The sequence below is a fragment of the Rattus norvegicus genome, chromosome 1 (assembly GCF_036323735.1).
Source record: "Rattus norvegicus strain BN/NHsdMcwi chromosome 1, GRCr8, whole genome shotgun sequence".
Classification (NCBI taxonomy): Eukaryota; Metazoa; Chordata; class Mammalia; order Rodentia; family Muridae; genus Rattus; species Rattus norvegicus.
This window is the reverse complement of record NC_086019.1, coordinates 236281185-236295917: the sequence shown is the minus strand read 5'-3', so window position 1 is coordinate 236295917 and position 14733 is coordinate 236281185. Positions and strand designations below refer to the sequence as shown.

At 46.4% G+C, this 14733-nt stretch overlaps 1 protein-coding gene across 2 annotated transcripts in view; it reads right to left on the bottom strand.

Moving 5' to 3' along the window:
- Nucleotides 1–13320: 13320 nt before the first annotated feature.
- Rcl1 (RNA terminal phosphate cyclase-like 1) overlaps nucleotides 13321–14733 on the bottom strand; it is a 44520-nt gene continuing 43107 nt past the window's right edge. For both annotated transcript variants that reach the window (NM_001399456.1, NM_001399457.1), the window contains one exon: nucleotides 13321–14045. In NM_001399456.1, coding sequence (NP_001386385.1) covers nucleotides 13895–14045 — 151 coding nt within the window. In that variant the 3' untranslated portion in view covers nucleotides 13321–13894. The remainder of the gene's footprint in view (nucleotides 14046–14733) is intronic.

The following is a 14733-nucleotide window of genomic DNA, read 5'->3' as shown; positions in this document are numbered from 1 at the left end:
GAGGACTGTCCAGGCTGAGGAGACGCACCCACAGACCAGGTAGATACGCTGTTTGTGGAAATGACCAGAGCAAAGCAGACGAGAGCGAGGCAGGTGGACAGTGCCCTGGAGGAGCCTGCCTGAGACACCACCCTATCAACAGCCTGGGCAAGCTATCAGTGTAGGAAGTGCACTTCCGAGCTTGGCTCACTCTCCTGCCGGGTAAACATAGTAGGCAGGGCCCTTCTACTACAACCCCTCAGAAAGTCCCATCATGTATGGAGGTAGCAACCCCTGGACATCAGAAACAAAGCTGTCAGTTGGCAAGTTGGTATCTCAAACTAGGGAACTCGAGCAGGAAAATGGAATCGTTACCTAAAAATCTTGTCATCACTGTCGAGGAGATGGTTTAGTAGAGAATGCAAGGATGAGGACCTAAGTTTAGATTCTCAGCACACATGCATAGCTAGGTGTCTGCCACCTCAGCTCTGGGGGGAGGAGACATGATCCCAGGGTCCTTCTAGCCAGCAGTCTAGCCAAAATCATGAGTACTAGATTCAGTGGGAGTCCCTGTGTTGTGGCTTGGATACCAATGGGCTCCTGTCTTAGGGTTTCTATGGCTATGTAGAGACACCATGACCATGGCAACTCTTTGAAAGGAGAACATTTATTGGGGCTAGTTCACTGGTTCAGAGGTTTATTCCATTATCATTATGGAGGGAAATATGATGGCTTACAGGCAGACATGGTGCTGTAGAAGGAGTCAAGCGTTCTATATCTGAATTGGCAGATAGCAGGGAGAGAGACCCACTGGGCCTGGCTTGAGCATTTGAAACCCCAAAGCCCACCCAAAGTGATATACTTCCTCTCACAAGGCCACACCTCCCAATGCCACTTCTTAAGCATTGAAATGTATGACTCTATGAGGGCTGTTCTTATTCAAATCATCATACCCCCATGGGCTCATATATTTGAATTCTAGGTCCCCAGTCAATAGAACTACATGGAAAGGATTAGGAGGTGTGGCTTTGGAGGAAGTGTGTCACTGGGGGCAAGACTTGAGGTTTCAAAAGTCCATGCCTTTCCAAGCATCATTCTCTCTGCTTGTATTTGTGAGTCTTTTTCAGATACTGCTTCAGTGCCACGCCTGCTTGCCATTTGCCACGCCCCTTCCACGTTTGTCATGGACTCTAACCCTTTCAAACTGTAAGCCTCCAGTAAACTTTCTCTTCTTTAAGTTGCCTTGGACATGGTGTCTTATCACAGCACCAGAAAAGTAACTAAGACACCCTGTCCAGAAAGTAAGTTAGAGAAGAGTACAGGAAGACATCTGATGTTGACCTCTGGCCTCCATATACACAAGCACAAGCGTGCATACCCCACCCCTGCCTGTGCATACAATACACACACATGCAAAACAACAACAAAATGAAATCCTTGTTGTCATCCAGAATGGTACACACACTTGTTTGAATCACTGAGATTAGCAACCTGTCCCTCACCTTCAGAGACTAACACAAAAGTCAATCCAGGGGGAGGAGGAACCACACCATCCTAACTAAAAAGGAAAGTGACTACTAAGTCTATGGTATTTCCATTTCATTTTGTCTTTATCTTATTTTAATCTTATACATGTGTTGTAATTATTCAGCTGCTGTGTTTATTTGTATCTCCTTGTCTTAGTTAGGGTTTCCAGTGTTGTGAAGAGACACCAGGACCAGGGCAACTCTTATAAGGACAACATTTAAGTGGGGCTGGCTTACAGTTTCAGAGGTTCAGTCCATTTTCATCATGGCAGGAAGCATGGTAGCATCCAGGTAGATATGGTACAAAAAGTTCTGCATCTGCAGCCAGGAAAGACTGTCTCCTGCAGGGAGCAGAACTTGAGCACTCAGAATCCTCAAAGCCCAACCCCACTGGGATGCAGTTCCTCCAGCAGGTCCACACTTCCTAATAGTAGCACTTCCCATGGGCCAAGCGTATTCAAACCACCACACTTGCCAAGTACGGGTTACGACTGTGTCAGCACCTTCTGTGTGGTAACTCCTGTACTCCTGATACCCAGCCCACATCTTTGCCTTCTCACCCATACTTCTCTCCCCATTTCTCCTTTCCCATTTCCTCTTCATTTCAGCCCTGCCACCCTTAGCTCTGTGTAGTTATAGACTACATATCCCATCAGTACCTTGGTGCCACTGGCCCTGAATCAGTATCTGGAACACAAGTCCAGCCCACCAATGCTTTCTCCAACAAGTTAACACCTGGAGCAGTGTCAAATCATTTAGTCTGTTATTTCAGTCAACTTCCTCCTAAATAGAACTGAAAAGAATGACTGTATGACCCAGTTATACACACACCCAAAGAACTCTCAGTCCTGCCACATTCATGTTTATACCACACTATTCGTAATAACTAGAAGAGGGGACCAGCCTAGATGACTATCAATGAAAGGGTAAAGAAAAAGTGGCACAAACCTAACAGAATTGTATTCAGCCTTAAAGGAAAACACCTTTACAGGAAAATGGGTGGAGCTGGAGGTTACTATATTATGTAAATTAACTCAGACATAGAAAGACACATACGTCTACCACATCTCTCTCCCTCTCTCTCCCTCTCTCTCTCTCTTCTGTGTGTGTGTGTGTGTGTGTGTGTGTGTGTGTCTGTGAAGGAGGATAGATCATGGTACTAGAAGGTGGACCAAGAGAGGGGAAGGCTAGATGGTGGGGGTGGGGGTGGGGTAATGGAATATATGTGACAAGGAAAAGCAGAAACGGGGGGAAAGGAGGTGTGAGAAAGGAAGTTAGGAGGACAGTGGTGGAGGGTGTGAGAGGACAGATAACAAAGTACATCTAAAATGTCATGAGGAAACCCATCACTCTTTACTAATTAAAAATAATCAAAAGTAAAATGAAAACTATCTTGAAGCTGGAATAACCTCAAGCACACCTCAGCGCTACAGAGCCTGGGAGGTACAGAGATAAGCACGCCATTGTCCCCTCTGGATTTCATAATTCAGCATGGGAGCACCAGGAAGAAGCAGGCGCTGCTCTGAGATGTGGGCTCAGGGCACTAGACCCCATCGCCTGTTCCATCACGTCTTACATTCCTAGGACATCACGCTTTAGGCTGACTACACAGGATGCTGACACATGAAGCCCATTTTTTGCCTGAGTCTCTCTGAGTTGTTTTTCCATCACTCACATACTCCAAAAAAATGAAGAAACTACACTGATTAATTTCAAATTCTATTATAGTTTTCAAGGGTTTGGGTAACAACGAGATAATTAACCTCCCTTTAGAGAAGTCCTAATTTTGTTTCAGTTACTGTGAAATACACTATGGCCAGAAGCAATGAGGGGGCAGGGGGAAAGGGCTTAATTTGCTTATATGTCTACATCACAGTTCATTATTAAGTAAAGTCAGGGCAGGAACTCAGCCGAGAGCAGGGGCGAGAACCACGGAGCAGCGAGGCCTCTATGGTTTGCTCTGCTTTGCATCTTTGTTTTTCTGTCTCATTGTTGTTGTTATTGAGGCACGTCTCTCTATGCAGTCCTGGCTGTCCTGAAACTTGTTCTGTAGACTAGGCTGACCTCGAACTCACGGAGATCTGCCTGGCTCTGCCTCCTGAACGCTGAGATTAAAGGTGTGCACCACCAGGCCTGGCTGCCTACTTTCTTATTTAATCCAGGTCTACTTGCCCACCCACATCTATCATTAATCTAGAAAATGCCCCCTAGGGACATGGCCCCAGGCTGATCTGACAGAGGTCATTTTGTGACAACTGGACAAAACTCAACCAGCACAGTGTGACAAGAGCCTTAGCTTTCCTTTTAAAACAGGAAAAGGTAAAAGGTAAAAGGAAAAGGTAAAAAAGGCGCTGCCTTTTTACCCTTCCTCATGGGGTTCATTCTCTCATCTCTAAATAGACAGGTGCGCAAAGAATATTCCTGCGAAAGGTCACCATGGTATGACCTCTAGGGACACCCACATCCTGGGTCAGCACTCCTGCATCTCAGTTTATGCTCCTAGTTCACCGTAGACTATGTAACCAGAGCTTTCCTAAACCACAGTTTAGGAGCGTCTGTCTGTGGGGATGACATCTGTAAGGCAGTGAGAGGGGCAACTGCCAAATCAAACAAGAGACACAGCTGCTCGGGGAGAAAAGCTCTCCAAGGAAGATAGATACAATGTAACGAAAGCAGCGCTGGGGAGGCAATCACATCACAGCACTTGCTATAACCTCTCCCAGGATGCACCAGAACACACTTTTAAAGTCCCTGAAATTTTCAGACTTGTTTCTATCAGATAGAATCCACCGCCAAAAGACTTGATGACATAAGAATAGTCCCATTGCATTTTATTAAAGGACTTGATGACATAAGAATAGTTCCATTGCATTTTATTTGTGCATTGTTGGTTGTTTATTTTCCAGACAGTCTTACTAGGTAGCCCAGGCTGGCCTTGAGTTTGCAGTCCTCCTGCCTCAGACACTTGGTGCTGGGATGACAGGTATAAATACCACCATGCTCAGCTGTGTAATGCTTTAACATGGATATGTAAACTAATCATAACTACAGCGATTCTCAGCGTTTAGGAGGGAAATTCCACAGAATACACATGGAGTATCCTACACTCTGGGGCATAGAGTCCTGGCAAACGGTCCAGAGGGGACTAGGAAGGCTGACCCTCTTCATGTGCTTGTGTCCTCTCCTTCTGGAAAAGCTGTTTAATAATATGTAATAAAGGTTCCTGCCACATCATTTCTTCCATTTGAGGGCATTTGCCACATGCTTTCTCTCTTCTTGGGTAAAGTGGGCAGGGCATTCAGAGCCTCAGTCATACTAGCCTGAGCTACACAGGCGCTGGTTGAATCCTACATGCTCAACAGACAAAACTCAGGAGTAAAAGTAGCGCCCACTTAGTCAGGAAAGCGCCCTAAGAGTTCACACACATATAGGATCAACAGGTTCAAGAAGCACCCACATGATCTCTCCTTTTAAGAGTGGCCAGCCAGGCTCTTTTTTGGAGAGCCCATCCAGAGAACAGGCTAGCACCGTTCGTGACAAGAGCTTGTTTTACACACAAGAGCATCTTTCTAGAATCCCACTCACAAGGCCCAAGCCCTCTTCCCATTCCCAGAAACCGGGTTCTCTGTCCCCCAAAGCCATAGCTTTGTTGGTCTTGGTGTGGACCTGTCATCTTAGTTACTTGGGATTCAAGTACAGCAGGGGCAGCTTGAGAAACCCCTGTCTCAATTTAAAAATAAAAAGTAAAAAGGACTGGAGATGGGGTTTCATGATAGAGCCCTTGCCTAACACGCCCAGGTTCCCAGGTTTCAATCCCCAGAACCAGTTCAAAACAGGCACAGTTTTGTATCCCAGCGGCGGCTGCTAACATGGAGTCAGATTTCTCTAAGACATTTGAAGGATATACTTGACCTAGTTCAACCACAGACATTCAGGGGGCCTTCCATTTCTCCAGGGTCCCCTTCTCTGGGCATTTCTCCCTAAGTTCTTCTGACCCCATCTTGCCAAGGACTCAAAGTGGGCTCCAGGGGGACACTGAACTATTAGGGTAAGAGGAGTAGTCTATGCAACTCTCAGAACTGGGGCCTTTGTAATAATCACATAAGTGAAAAAAGAAAGTCCCATCCTACCCATGCATCTGAAAATTTTAATTTCTGGAAGCCCAGGCAAATGGATACCGCTTAGGCCCTATGGGGTGGGCAGCCATTGATTTGAAACTCAGTTGTATGGGTTCTGTATGTTATAGGGAGCATGGGAGTAAAACCTGGATTTTCTACCTCAAATCCTTCACATTCCTCAGCTTCTCAATATTTCGGTCAAGAATGTGAGTGCATCTCTGTAATCGTAGCACTAGGGAGTCTGAAGCATGAAGATCATGAGTTCAAGGCCAGGCTGGGCTGCATAAGACCTTGTTTCTAAAACAAAAGTGTAAGATTATATATTTTCCTAAAAAATACTGCTATGCCAGGAACTCCTACCCTTCCATGCGGTGACATTTTCTTCACTGTCGTTTCTATTGCTTCGATAAAACACCATGACCAAAAGCAAGTTAGAGAGGAGAGGGTTGATTTGGCTTACATTTCCACATTGTTGTCCATCATTAGAAGAAGTCAGGATAGGAAATCAAAAGAGGTTTGAACCTGGAGGCAGGAGCTGATGCGGAGACCATGGAGGCTTGCTGCTCATTTGCTTGTTCCCCATGGCTTGCTCAACCTGCTCTATTATAGAACCCAGGATCACCAGCCCAGGGATGGCCCCACTCACAATGGGCTGGGCCCTCTCCATCAATCACTGGTTAATAAAATACCTTACAGCCCAATCTTATGGAGGTGTTTTCTCCATTGAGGCTCCCTCCTCTCAGATGTCTCTAGCTTAACAAGCTGGCATAAAACTAGCCAGCACAGACATCAACACTGTTTTCTTTTCAGAATGGGAACGGGTTCCTGGGCCAGGTACTTTGAAGTGCTGCGTTACACAGAGCATTTGCTTACACACGACTTGAGTCATGTCTTACAGCACTTACAGAAATGAGTGTGACTCACTTCTGGGGTGGGGGCAGCAAGCGTTCCAGGGAAAATCCAGCATCTTTCCATAAAACAACCCCTCCTCCCCAAAAGTGCTATATGGTGTCTGCCTAGAGACCCTAACTCCAGCCCAGTGTTCTAGCCTAGAATGCTGTGACCAGCAAGAGGGCAAACCAGCAGGGCCAAGCGCCTTGGTATCATCAGCGCATCGGCCTCCACGGAGCCTCCTTCCCAGGCAGTAGCCACTTCACAAGGCGCTCGTGCAATCTTTTTGTTTTGTTTCTTTGAGGATGGGGCAGCAACATTTAATTCCTAATTGCTGGCTAGTTTTTCTATCAGCTGACACAAAAGTCACCCAAGAGGGAACCTCAAGCGAGAAACTGTCTCTATAAATAGGGCTGAAGGCAGTAGAACATTTTAACTAGTGATTGACAGGGGAGAGGGGAGGGCCCAGCCCACTGTGGGCGGTGCTATCCCCTGGGCTGGTGCTCCACAACGCTATAAGAGACACAGGCTGAGCAAGCCTCCTTGGCCTCTGCTTTGGCTCCTGCCTCCAGGTTCCTGCCATGCTTGAGTTCCTGTGTACTCACTGCCTTGGTTGACAGACTGTGATACGGGAACAGAAGCGAAAGAAATCCTTTCCTCCTCAAGTTGCTTTTGGTCATGGTGTTTCATCATAGCAATAGCAATCCAGACTAAGACACTTGCTGTGAAAAAAAGTTGTGAGAGATGTACCTTAGATTCTAAGTTAACGTATATAACAACCAACGATAAAGCAAAATAGGGCTTGTGCTGTAAGAGCAACACCTTTATGCTCCTGTCCAGTGCCCCACTTGATGTGACCAAACCCAGAGCCTTGTGCTTGCTAGACAAGTGCTCTACCACTGAGCTGAATCCCCAACCCCCATTGCTTCTTACTGTAACCATTAACATTGTTCTATTCCCAGAAATCTCCCTCTGCCACCCCTCCCATGATTGAGTCGATTTCCTGAGGTTGAGAAAGGCAGAGCCCCTGGGGAGCATGAGCTGACATCTGTATGCAGATGTTCTTTCGTCCAGCCAGGTCCTACCTTCTCCCAGTCCACAATCCTCATGCTGCTCCCACATCTTGAACTGATCACAGCCGCTTCTCCGCACTTGGCTGCTGTTCTTTCTGTCCAAGAATACCACTGGCTAAAATGGTCACGAAATTTATTCAGTACCTGTCTGGGCATTAGCCTTCTGGTTATAATCTTTTTTGTGAGTTATAAATTGTTAAAACTGACTTTATTTTGTCTAACCGATGCCTTACTGGATGATTCTGGATGGGAGAATCGTTGGTCAGCAGCAAGTGTGGCGGAGTACCTTTGTGAGAGTGTCAAGGGGGTTTGACCATGCAGTTTACAACTGCCAACTTGCTTCTGTCTCCCCAGGATCCATTGTCTTTTTGTAAGAAGCACTGGAGTCTCCCTTGGGAGTCATCTCTTCCTTTCTCATTGGTCCACACAAATTGGGTAACATTAGCAACCAGAGAGGACAGGAGCCAAAAAGTCCTAAGAATGCTCCATTCAGCAACGAGAGATGCAATTCTAAGGGAATTAAAACCAAACCAACCTCAGCTAGAGAACAGAATAGAGACAATGCCCCACCCCAGGAGAAGGGAGACAGCAGTGTTAAAGCAGAGCTGAGGTAGGGGTGAACTCTGAAGATGAGTCCCTGCCTCAGCTGTCACCGAAGCATGGGGAGTGTTCTGCTGAACTCAGGTAGAGTTTGCAAGTCTGAGTCAGTTTGTGTGATCTCTCATTTGCTACTGCAGTCCCAAAAACTAATGTCCATACTCCTGTCAAGGCACTTCTGGATTCAAGACCTTGAACCTCCTATTCCACCATTCATGATGCCTGACATACTCAGGCTTGAACCTCACTTTCCAGGTAGGTCTTGTTCATAAGGACTTGTAACTTGCTCAAATGTAGGCTTCGGCTCTTAGAGTCAACCTGATTCTTGGGCTTGTCTGATTTTTTGTATTACATGATGTTCCACATGGCGCCAGACTAGTTACACACACACACACACACACACACACACACATATATGTATGTATATACATACATATATGTGTGTGTGTGTGTGTGTGTGTATATATATATTGACATCCACAATCTCAAAATTGGCACAGCCATTTTCTCTCTTGGTGAGAATAGTGGCTCCTTACAGCTCCTTCTGGTTGAGTGAATACAGAGCTTTAGACCTGGCAGTGCTGACTCCACCAGGGCTTTCACCCCAGCCTGACTGGCTGGAACACAGAGAACCTCACTGGGATGCCTGTAGGCCTCCTTATCGCCTTAATGTGGGGGCAGTTTGACCTCAAGCTGCGTGCAGGTACCATAGCTTGTATCTGGTCTGTTAGCTGAGCACATCCAAGGACTAGATGTAAAGATACGGCCTGTGACTCATGTTGACATTAACTTATTAGATGAAAAACTACTTTGAATAGGCACCAAGAACCAAACAGTCAAAATCTATCTATCCCGATCCCAGGATATTTAACGCTCTTAATACTGGTATGCAGTGAGGAAATTTCAAAAGAAACTAAGGGTCCTAAGGATGGAGAGCCAGTCCAGGATTACTGACAAAGCTAGGATTTGGCCACAGGTCTAGCTCTGAACCTTGCTGTTTTAACAAGACTCTACTGAAATTCAGGAACCAAAGGCTTCCCTTTACAACAAAGGAGCACACAGAGTATTACATGCCCAGTGCTTAATTCTGTGAGTTAAACAAGGTAAGACAATTAACTGTGGGATGAATGCTAAGAGAAGGGTCGAGGGGACGTGTGGAAACAGGAAGAGGGTGTTTGGGAGTCAGGGCCTCCCCCAGAAACTAGAACTGAGAGAAGAGCGAAGGGCCTGGTTTAATTTTCTAGGCCTTCTGAGAGTTATCAAACCACACATCAAAATCGCAAAGACGTCATAGTTTTCCATTTTAAATTGCTTGATGTCGAGAGATTTAATTTCCTGACAATCTGTGCCCTTACAGAGCCTGTGAACGCTCACTCACTGGGCTTGCAAGGTTTTTAACGATTAGGCTGGCAAAGCACTGATCTTGCCTTCTGGGCATTTAAATGTTCTTTCTCGTCGCAGTTTGCAGACCCCGATCTGCCAACATTCCCAGAGCTCATACATCTGAGACGCAATGCCTTTAGCTGCATAACGGATCAGACAGCAGAGACCCAGAGCTCTCGGCAGAGAGAAGCATGTGTCTGTGGAGGGAGTTCCAGGAGCTAAACAGCTGAAGTTGCCTGTCAGTTCCCTTCACATAGCAAGACAGGCAGCCACTGCCGAGCATAACGTGGGCCCTTCTAACGTCCTTCCTTGAAGACTAGCAAGAGCTTAGGGGTGTTGGGGCACACCCAGACGAGGCAGTGGGAAACAGCCCTTACTCCAAGACTGAGACCATCAGCCACCCTGCTACTCTGTCTCTGCCTTGGTGATCCAGACATAAGCTAGAGAACAGACAAATAAGATCATCATGTGCCATCACTAGGCTGGACACCTTCATTTTCAACTTGGTGTCTACCTTCATCACTTTGAGTACATCATTTCCCCAAATTGTAGCAGAGAAAACCTAACAAATCAGCCAACCCTAATGGTTTTTAGATGCAAGGTTCTTTAAAGGGTTGGGGATTGTGGGGAGAAGAAGAAAGTTATGCCCTGGGCTGTCTGTGAAACCCAATGTCAGAAATCACCCAGATGTTTCCAAACGAGTATGATCAGAATCTCTTCTCAAGTTGGGTCAGGCTGTCTTGACAGGTATGAGCCAGATATGACAAGCAGTCCTATACCCAGCACCATGACAAAATGATAACTCCTGTTGGGAGTAAAGGCATGGTGTGTTGGACTGTTAGATGTCACTGATAACTCATTCCTCTCAACTTCTCAAATGCGGTCAACAAACAACATAAAGCAGCCCATTCACACTCCTACTGTTAGTCACTTCTGAAGGACAGGCAGGCTAGGGCCACCTGATGTAGAATTCTGCTTACCTGTCCTTACTTGAACGGGTGAAAAGCAATGGAGACCTGGGTTGGTATATAGACCACACATCCCTCAGACTGGCTGTAACCACATACTAAATCTGTAAGTGTCCAACACAGGGGCAATTCGGAATCGTATCACATCCTGAAGAAGACCCAGTAAATCCATTCCATCCACCCCATTCCGTTCTCAGCCGGTTAAATCCATTTCTACTGCACACATTGTCAAAACTTCAAGTCAATTTCCACCTACCTTCCATACACAAGAGTGGTTGTAAACTGAACAGAGAAGCAAGCTGGTTAGCTTTTGTCAATGTGACACAGGCCAGGGTCATGTGGAAGAGGAAACTTCAACAGAAAAAACAAATCTATCAGATTAGCCTCTAGGAAAGTCTGGGGGGCATTTTCTAGACTAATGAATGCTGTAGAAGGGCCCAGTTTACTGGGTGGCACCACCCCTGGACAGGTGGTTCTGAGTCCCGTAAGAAAGCAGGCTGAGCAGGCCAGTAAGCCACACATCTCCACTGTCTGGTCCTCAGATTCTGCCTCTGGGCCCCTGCTTATATTTCTGCTTTGACTTTCTTCCTTCAAGATATACTGTGATCAGGACATGTAAGTCAAAACACAAACACACACACCTTTTTCTTCCCCTAGCTGCTTTTGGTCATGGTTGTCTTATCACAGGAATAGAAACCAAACCAGAAGAGGCCTAGACAGCAACCCAAATCAGATCTGTTCAAATGGAACTCAAACACAGACGTTTAAATGACCCCTGGTGAGTAGCAAAGCCAAGAACAGACGGGCGGCTGGCAGATGACTCCTGCCTAGTGGCCTTGCTTCTTTTGGGACATTGAAAAGGGATAAGGAACAGGCTGTTTAAACAAACATTACGTTTGTGGGGCTGCGTTCCTGTGGTCGTAGTACTCAAGAGGCTGAAGCATCACAAGTTCAGACTAACATCATGTCCAAACGGGAAGAAGATAACTCATCTTTTCAAAATAATCTTCCCCACTGTCCCCACATGTTCCAACTCCAGAAGCAGCTGTGGCAGGGAGCTGGAACCTACCAGACATTTCTGTGTACACACACACACACACACACACACACACACACACACACACACACACACGTGTCTCCTCTGCTACCTGTAACAATCAGCTCAGGCTTCTGCCTGCTCCCTGACGCTGACCAACAGCATCAGTACCATTTCCAAAAGCTTGTTGACAGATTTTCCTCTACCAGAGAAAATCTAGCAGGTTCAAAACAGTGTAGCCACTCAGGTCTGTTTGAGCAGGTCTGACTTAAAACAGCAGTGGCCTCAACAATGACAGGCAGGATTCTAAGATGACCAATCAAACACTAATTCAGATAGTGCTTTGACCGGCTAACCCTTATGACAGGAGGAGCGCCCGTCGGGAGTGCTGGACCACAAATTACTTCAAGGTAATTGTGATGGTCTGCGTATGCTTGGCCCAGGGAGTGGCACTATTAGAAGGTGTGGCCTTGCTGGAGGAAGTGTGTCACTGTGGGGTGGGCTTGGAGACCCTCCTCCTAGCTCCTCCTAGGACGCCGAGTCTGTCTGTTCCTGGCTTCCTGCAGGTGAAGATGTAGAACTCAGCACCTCCTGCACCAGGCCTGCCTGGATGTTGCAATGTTGCCATGCTCCTGCCTTGATGATAATGGACTGAGCCTCTGAACCTGTCGGCCAGCCCCAATTAAATGTTATCCTTTATAAAACTTGCATTGGTCATGGTGTCTGTTCACAGCAATAAAACCCTAACTAAGACAGTAATGTTTTCCCTAGCGGGCACCCCAAGAGGAAGTCAGGTTCAGTTTAGACGTCAAAGATTTGATACAGCCTTGCTGGTTTGAAGACAAAGTAGTCAAATGAAAAGGAAGGCTAGCAGAGTCCACCAGTCAAAATTGCTGGCAATAGCCAGCAAAAAAACAAAAACAAGACAAACAAACAAACAAACAAACAAACAAACAAAAAAACCAGACCTCAGTCCTCCATGCTGAAACCTTCACCCTCTTTTTTCCCAGCGTCTGGGAGCCTGAGAGGATAAGACCTGGAGTGCAGCCTTGTGAGGTGCCAGGTAGAGATGCTAACTAACCATGTGCCACACTTCAGGCCTACTGACTGGGGTGGTGAATGAGCATTGCTTTAAACATCTGCTACGTACAGACAGAACACTAATATGGAAAGCTCTGGGCTCGGGCTTCACACGGAATGCCCAGTGTTCCTCAGGGTCAGACTGCCGGCTTCTGCATTCTCAGTCAGCAGCAAACAGCACTGCTCTTTCAGTAAAAGGAAAAGGTTCTGAGGAAGACAGTGAGGCAAAGGCCATTCTGACTTCCAAATGGGAAAAATAACAGTGGCTCCTTATCGTGTGCACCTACCACACAGAATCTACCGAGTGGCAGGGGAGTGGCCTTAGTCCCCTGTTAGAAGGGAGTCTGTAACCTGCAGTCTTGAGTGGTGACACAGTATCTCCAGTGGACAAAGAACAGACTTGCTATGAAAAAGGAAGAGTCCTCAGTACCGGTGTCCCTCGCCTGTGACACAAATTTTACCGTATGTGCATCAAATGGAGATATCAGTTTAATGTTTCGGCCGGCCATGCTACAGAGCTCTGTCTCTGACTCTGGACTTTGACCCCTCTATTGGCACCCGTGAAACTGGAATAGCAAGAACAGCAGCGCAGGTAACCCGGACACCGGCTGTTACGTCTTTAACTTTAACGTCTAATGCTTTTGTATCATAAACATCAAATACTCTGAATTTTCTTATAATAATTTACACTACAGTGCAATAAGAAGAATAAAAACAAATTTTATGCCATACCTGGGGTACAGAAAACATTGAAGACATGTCCTCCCCATCCCCACCACCAGACCCAAACACACACAATTTACCAGATTTAGTATAGCACGTGCAGGCAACTCATTCACAAGATAAAGCAAATGTCCCAGCCGTTGGCGATCTCCTAGCCTGTCATGACTAGAGGACTTGTGCCCACAGTCACATGAACCCCTACACAAAACCACAGTGCGAAGTCAAGGAAGCACTGCCAGGACACTGTACAGCAGATGGCCACTTCCCGACGGCCTCTCCTCCAGGTGAGTCGGAAGCCCACAGCCTGGGCCTCTGACGGATGTCACTGGAGAACCAGCTGGCAGCCACGTGGTAGAAACAGCTTTCATTGGCACATCTGTACTTTCAATGGAAAAGAAATGAAGTCTTTAATGTTAGGAGGCTGTGCTGTCCTGCGTGGACATGTCTGGCTGTGGTCCCGCTGGCCCTTGGCACTCGGTCTCATCCACACACAGCGGAGCCCGCTGTCTGTCTCACAGGATCACTTGAGGGTCTTGCTGAGGTTAGAGAAGCCAATACCAACACAGGTCATTAGCACTTTGTCCCCGCCCTTGAGTTCTTCACCACAAGGCTTGGTTTCAACTTTAAACATAACCTGGAAAAAACTCTTCAAATGCCGCAAAAATTCTATCCTAAAAGAAAATAACAAAAACATTCATTTTAAAAGAAGCTATGTCCACTTAAAACCCCAAATTTTAATTTCTGAAACTAAGAACACTGAAATTAAAACCGTCTATCAAAACTGCTTTAATATTTATAGCCAATTAGCTCCCCAAGAGGACTAGAGCAGCCTGCAGAGACAAACACACAACCCAGTAAGGTAAGTTTGCCTGGAAACAGGCTAGAGGTTAGTGTGAGACAGCCTCCCGTCCCACATACTGACTACACTTGCGGTTACGGAGGTACTGTTGAACCGTGCATACAACATTTTTCTCCATAGTCACAGCACCGTGGGGTAAAAAAAGATAAGCAAAGACTATTTCTCCTGAACTCCAGCAGCTGCCTTCCACTTACAACATATTTCCTGAATCTCTCCATTAGGTTCAGGCACTGTTAGTCAAAGCAAAGAGGAAACCAGGAACACTTCCCCGTGAGGCTCTTCATCTGCCGCTACAGACTACAGAGAAGTAGTCAGGATTCTTAAGAACAGCTGTAAAATTTAAATAAACCACAGAGAAGGAGAAGGGAATCTGGGGATGTGGTTTGGTGGTAGAGCCCTTGCCTAGCAGAGGGGAAGACCTGTGCTTGTGTGCTTTCGTGTGCGTATTTAACAGGAGACAAGTGTTAACTAATGTACCAGAGAAGAGCTCACGGGGAACA